At 33.0% G+C, this 6,728-nt stretch overlaps 1 protein-coding gene across 1 annotated transcript; it reads right to left on the bottom strand.

Moving 5' to 3' along the window:
- Positions 1-306: 306 nt before the first annotated feature.
- LOC121113863 (uncharacterized) lies at positions 307-1,575 on the bottom strand. Its single transcript, XM_040707729.1, has 3 exons — positions 1,213-1,575; positions 782-1,145; positions 307-701 (listed from the first exon to the last, which is right to left on the bottom strand). The coding sequence occupies exons 1-3, from the start codon at positions 1,573-1,575 to the stop codon at positions 307-309; spliced, it is 1,122 nt and encodes a 373-aa protein (XP_040563663.1).
- Between the last annotated feature and the right edge of the window lie 5,153 nt (positions 1,576-6,728).

The following is a 6,728-nucleotide window of genomic DNA, read 5'->3' as shown; positions in this document are numbered from 1 at the left end:
AAAATCCACATTCCCTTGAAGGGCTCTTACAACCTTCAATTTTGCTACCATATTATCCTCTTTATTTACTTTATTAACAACATCTTTCCACACAAGTGTGTCTTCTAACTTTACTCCCAATGTCTTAAAAAGTCTTCTTCAAAATCCATACAAATTGTTCCTATCTTTCCCCTACATTTTCTTCCTAAACGTATAGTCTCTTTGATTTCCAGATCGTTACGAACCTTCAAATAGATGTCATGGGGATCTTCCGGCAAGTCTTCACTCTAGAGGAACGACGGACCTTGATGCCAAATTTTAAGGTAATTAACGGTTATATGTTTTGTGAGAGCATCCGCCGGGTTTTGCATTGCTGGAACGAAACGAAAAAATTCTGGCGAAAAAGTGTCTTGAATCTCTGACACAAGAGTCTTTATTATTTCGAATCCAGTTTAATGCCGTCATTGAATCACTCCACATATAAACCTTTTTTGTTTCCCAGTGTAACGCGTTTATAATAGACTTCATCAGTCTTGTCATGATCAATAATCCATTTAGTTCAATTCTAGGTATGCTTTTGATTCGAATAGGAGTTACGTAAGACTTCGCCGCTATAAACCTGACTTCAAAGCTTCCGTCCCCCACTCTCCATCGAAAAAGTAAACCCGCTCCATAAGTTAATTCTCCTCCATCAGCAAATCCATTAATTTCAGGTCTTTCTACTACATTTTTTGGACGTAATGATCTTATTATTTGTACTTCCTTCAACAGTTCCAGTGATTTGAAATTTTGTCTTGCATACTTAAAGCTTCTTCTTCTATAACTGAGTCCCAATTTATTCCTCGTGCTTGTGATTGAAAAGCTATTCTCAACTCAATCAAAACAGGCGTAACTATTCCTAAGGGATCACATATTTGAGCAATAGATGATTCTTTTGAGCTTAACGCACTGGAATACCATCTTTTTATTTTAAAACCTCCACAATGCAGAACACGATCTACATCCATCATTATTTTACTATCCACCTTATCACTTTCCACGGATGTAGCAATGTCATCAACATAAGTATCTTCAAATAAGACTCTTCTAGCTTCTGGGTACTCATTCGCATATTTTTCAGCAATAAAATCTGACAGCCCTTTGAGACAAGTCCGGACTAGGCTTATCTCCAAATATCATACGTGTCCATTCGTATGTTTACGGATTCGTTGTTTCATCTACATTTCTCCCTACAATGCGTTGATATTTTTTATCATCACGTTCCACAAGAAAACGATAAAACATTTTTGAAATGTCACCATGGAAAGCCACCTTGTTTTTTCTAAATCTTATGATAACTTCAAATACTCTACTTGTCAAATCAGGTCCATTATAAGTGAATCCCAGCCAAACTTCTTTTGCTGAGTTACAAACAATTTTTAAAGGAGTTGATTCACTTGTTGTCTTTAGGACTTCTCGGATATTTAAATAGAAACCTTCTTCGTTGTCTTTTGGTTTAACTTCTTGTATAAATTCATTCTCCTCTAATTCATCTATTTGATCATTGAATAATTCCATATGTCCACCCGTTTTCAGTTGTTTCTCACGTGACTTCATCGCTTTGATAGCTTCCTCTCTATTATTTGGAAGTTTTGTCGGAAACCCCTTTTTCCATAGTAGTCTCACTTCCACGTGACCATTTACCAATTTAATATCTTACTTCACCTTCTTGATGAAACGAGACTCGTCAAATTCCTTTCAAGCTACACAGGCACAATCTAGTAGGTTTTCATTATTTTCCTAAAATTGTCTACGTCTTCATCAATTACACCATCTATTCTAAAAACGTTGACTCTCCTTCTACCACAAAATAGAGAACTAGTCGACACTTCCTTAACTCTAACAACAACAGCCCACCCTAGAGGATACTTAATTGCACATGGTTCATTCCATTTGCGTTTTATTTGGCCCAATTCTTCCAGAAGATATTTAAAATCTTGACCGATGCGTACATCAATTACTGCACCTTCTTTAGCTACTCTATCATAAAAACACTTTAAATATGGATATTTGATAAAAAAATCCTTTTCTAATTCCGGCGATTTCCCACATGTATTTCCTATAGAAAACAAGAGCAGATTCTAAGCCTTTTCTGTTTGATTTTGGTTCATACAACGAACAATGACATTATATTTCTCGTCTTTTCTTCATGTAACTTTCCACCAGCAACCTCGTAACAACTCTTACCAGGTATTCCATTTAAACCTAATTGAGACACTAAATATTTTCTTATATGGCTTGTATCACTTCCAGAATCTATCAACGCTCAAACTTGTCTCCATAATCCATCCCGATCTTGAATTTCAATCATAACCACTGGTACTTTACTTACCTGTAGGGTATTAACATTCGTGTTTTCTATCACATTACGTCTTTTGATTGGTATATGAAGGAGAGTGTGATGGTTGTGTCTGTTACAAAGATTACATTTTACAAAATTGGGACACATAGACCTTTTATGTCCAACTTTCAGAAATAGAAAACAAACTCTTCTTTTAGTTATGATATTCTGACGTTCTTTAACAGATAATTAAAAAAATGTATTACATTTCCTTTGGTCATAACATTTATTGCACCAGTCACAATCATACTCCGTCTTCACGGCTTCTTTATTGAGCATAGACGATAGTGAGATATTGAGTTATCTTATCGTTTCTCTTCCAACATGGATACGCAATTTCCCTTAGAAACAAGATTAGTTCATCTACATTGTAACCCTTTTTCATTGTTATAAATAATTCGGATAATATCTGAGGTAATTTATGACTTATAACATCTTCTATCAGAAGACCTTTATCAACATATTCTTATGGACCAATTCTTCTCATCCAATCTCAAAAGCGGTAGATGGATAATGCCAGACTCTTCATTTGCTTACTATTTCCATCTTCAATTCTTCCTATTTTATGAAACTCTGCCCTTTTTTCTCTAAGTATATTCTGTTCAGTTATTGTACATTCAAATTTATCAAATGCCTCTTTAATTGTCGAGCTTACTCTTACCTCTTCGTGATAAGAATTAGGCAATGCCTGAATCAATAATGCTCACTTTTTCGCTTCATTCGTAACACTTGCTGCCTCTAAGGTTTCTAAAAACGAAGTTTTCCACCCATGATAATTCTTTGTATCTCCATCTCACTTTTCAGGTTTATATCCAGCTATTTGAAGCACTGAACTCTTTGATTTCCTTGTTTTTTATACTAATTCTTTTACCATATAATTTAGGAGTATTTTTAAAACGCTACTTTCAAACGGGAATGATTTGAATAACAACTCATAGATGCTTCTTCTCCGAATTTAAACCCATCACTATCGTTATCTCTAATACATATTATCGTCAGTACCTTCTTCAAGCAGTGGTACACCTTTGGTTCTCATTCTTTCTTCGATTACTTCTATATTATTTCCATCAATAGGCGTTTCTTCATCTGTTAGTGTAGATCCCATTTCCAAACTTATATCTTCTCTTGCCGTTTCGTTATTGTTACTAGGCTGACTCACTTTGTCTTCCACAAATTTCTCATTTGCCAACTTCATCTTTTCTATTTCAACCTTAATTTTCAGCTCTTTTTAGTTATGATTACGTCTTCTCTTAGACTCCAAATCAACATTTTTACCTTTGCCATTATAACTCTCTCTTCCCAATCTTCTACTTCTCTTACTGCAAGTAAGTTCTCCTTTTGTGCTTTGGTTAGCTCTTCTACAGTCAACATTTCAACTTTCTTCCTGTGCACGATCAGCTTTGTCTTCAAACTGTTTCTTCAAATTTGCCCAATAATTTTTCCAAGTCTTTACTCGAGAATCTGTTCTCTAAACCTCTTTCCGATCTGTCTCTCTGCTTTTCTTTTTCGTCCTCGAGCAGCTTTATTTCACTCCATACCTCTTCAACTTCTTTCTCCGACATCTCGTTTGTAATACAACACCCGTTGTCCTCCTCGATGCATAATTTCTCGAACAGAGTAACCAAACAAGTAGTATTAAAAGTTTTTAACTAGAATGAACGGTCCGTGATCTTTAGGACTCGTCCCATTTGACTCCTTAGTCAACTTTTATAATAAAACAAACATTAATTATATATATCTCTATTTTATTAAATTTGTTAAAAACTTTTAGCGGAGTCACATCTCCTCCTTTACTAAGTACACTCATGATTTTATATATTTGAAAAGTAAGAAAAGGAAAAAAAGTATCAACAGATCAATAAAAAATAATTGACGTCGATCCAGCCATTACCTAACTGCCAAATTTGTCATTTGAAATGGTAGAGGAGAAGGATCACAATATCACTTGTTCAAAAACTGTTTTAATTACCTAACGAATGTATAAATGAAATAAAAATAAGGCCTATCACAAAATTAGATCAGCATGGGTTGATCACGCCGGATGTTGTCTAATGTATCAATCAAGTCGCAAAATGTGTCATATCCCCTTCCCCCCGTTATTTGAAAATGCAGATGAAAATGACCACAATAATAATTATTCAAAAACTGTTTGAAATACCCAACTAAACTATTATTGTTCTCAAAATAAGGTTTGGATTCGCCTTTCATATAATTACAACAGCATGGATCGAGTACGTCATGTGAATTTTTTCTCATTGCAAAATTTATCTTTGCTTATTCAGTTACAAATGGAGAATTCATAGAGGTTGAGTAGTTATTTAAAGAGTAATATTCAAGTTTCCTAGACGCCCCCGAGCGTCTAATATAATTTTTTTTTAACAATTGTTATTACCTTTAATTTTCATCCATATAGTTATTTCATTTCGAAATATGGCTTTGTATCAAAATCACACTAAAAAAATTGATTTTGTAAAAAAAATATTAAAGGCCATTTTCGTTTTCTACGTCTGAAATAATAGTCATAAGTATGGACTTTCGCTGATGTATTTTCCAATACCTGAATTTTGTTGAGTAATGTACCTAATCGATTCTCAAAATAGTTTTGCCTATATATATTTTTTATTTAATTTCAACAACGATTTGATTGTTGAACCTCATGTATTGTATAAAATTTGTCCATTGTATTAAGCAATTGGATTATCTTCCTTGTGCAATGTTTGTATCAACACGCTTCTCCGAATCAGATTTCTCTTAGATGAACGGGGTGTAAACTAAATATAGTACTAAAATAAGTCATGAGCACACTTACATCAGATAATGAAGATTACCACAATCAGTCTGGATACGAAATTTAACAAGACAGATCTGAATCCACAGGAAAATTACATTCATTAAAGTTATAATACTTACAGTATTAAAACTTATCACATTTACATTATTTACTTTCAAATTAATTAAAAACCAATTATTATGGCCCACGAGATAATCTATTAATCTCATTTTGTCAGACACCTAAATACCTGTGTGAACCCTGATATGAACCTTACTATTTATGAAAAATCTATTTCCGTGTTGAAGATAGAAATTAAGTGCTCCAATGAAAGGAATAATACATTTTTATATAACATCCGACATAACTAGTCCCTAATCACTCCAAAAATAATAATAATTGTTCAAATTTAAACTTTTCATAGAGATTTTCAGTACATATAACTTTGATAATATTCCAATTTTAGTGTTTATCGTAGGCATAAAGTAATATTCAATGCAAGTTTTATGTTGTTTTTTTCATTGATAAAGACAATGAAGTTTAATTACAATTAATTGGATATTTCTCAATTTTTGTTTACTAAAAATGTTATTGAAAAGGCTCGTTAGAAATTGATATTTAACTGCATCTTCCAATTTTATAATCTTTCTAAGACAGAGCCATTATCCCCAAAAAAATTATGACATATCAAGGGTTCATTCTCCTATAATGTATGAATGCATCTGCATTTATCAGGTAACACTAAGTCATAATTTCACAATTTCACAATCCCCACTCTATTTTCTCGTCACTGATATAAGATTCAACTTAGAAAAGGGACTTATCATTTTACATTGATTTTAAAATTCATGTTTATTTCAAGTTCCATGGACACTAGATGACTCATTGGAGACCCGTAGTGAGTAAGATATTCCAAAAGACAGACATTCAATGGAGTTTTCGGAGCAAACCCGTACAAAATCAAATCCTAGGGATTTCTTTGCCAGTGATTCCTTCCCACAAATGCACTATTCTCCAATGATGAACACTGATCCCAAATTGGGTATCTCACTCTCAAGAGGGATTTCATTATGCACTTTTCAAATTCTACCGCCTCATTTCTCTCTCTCTCTCTTTGTACTATTCTTTTCTTTTTTACTATCTATGGCATGCAAATACATAGACTTTTATCATGAGATTAATTCAAAATAAATTTTATCCTTCAAATATTGTCGTGGTCTTATCACAAATTGACAACGATTGAGAGTATTTTTGGGAGACTCTTGATTTATAAATTAATTAATAAAAAGCACCTACTTTACACTTTAAGTAAAGATTACTCGAGTTATAGGCATAATATAGACATTTTAAAAATCGATTAGAATATTTTAAAATCAGGCTTTGAAATATATTCTGGTAATTCATGCTTATCTTTAACACCATGCACTTTAAAAGCTTTGAACCTTAAAAATAGCCAAAGAAAACATAAAAATATGGTCTTTTTCTGAAAGGCATGCGGTTAAAAGAGAAAAAAAGTCATATATGGAATCATGGGATCAAATTCTACTTGGTTAAGCTATGCAGTTCATGTGCTTTAAAAAAAGTGTGACTTTGTTGGAT

This window comes from Lepeophtheirus salmonis, chromosome 2, assembly GCF_016086655.4.
Source record: "Lepeophtheirus salmonis chromosome 2, UVic_Lsal_1.4, whole genome shotgun sequence".
Taxonomy (NCBI): domain Eukaryota; kingdom Metazoa; phylum Arthropoda; class Copepoda; order Siphonostomatoida; family Caligidae; genus Lepeophtheirus; species Lepeophtheirus salmonis.
Note: the sequence above shows the minus strand (reverse complement) of the source record. Positions and strands in the feature narration are given on the sequence as shown.

What these genes read in the sequence shown, in the direction of transcription:
- LOC121113863 (XM_040707729.1), bottom strand. Translation starts at nt 1,575, where the DNA reads ATGAAGTCACGTGAGAAACAACTGAAAACGGGTGGACATATGGAATTA. An exon ending in ATAAAAAATATCAACGCATT is followed by an intron (nt 1,146 to 1,212) that starts GTAGGGAGAAAT and finishes TGATATTTGGAG; the next exon opens with ATAAGCCTAGTCCGGACTTG. An exon ending in TATAGAAGAAGAAGCTTTAA is followed by an intron (nt 702 to 781) that starts GTATGCAAGACA and finishes CAAAAAATGTAG; the next exon opens with TAGAAAGACCTGAAATTAAT.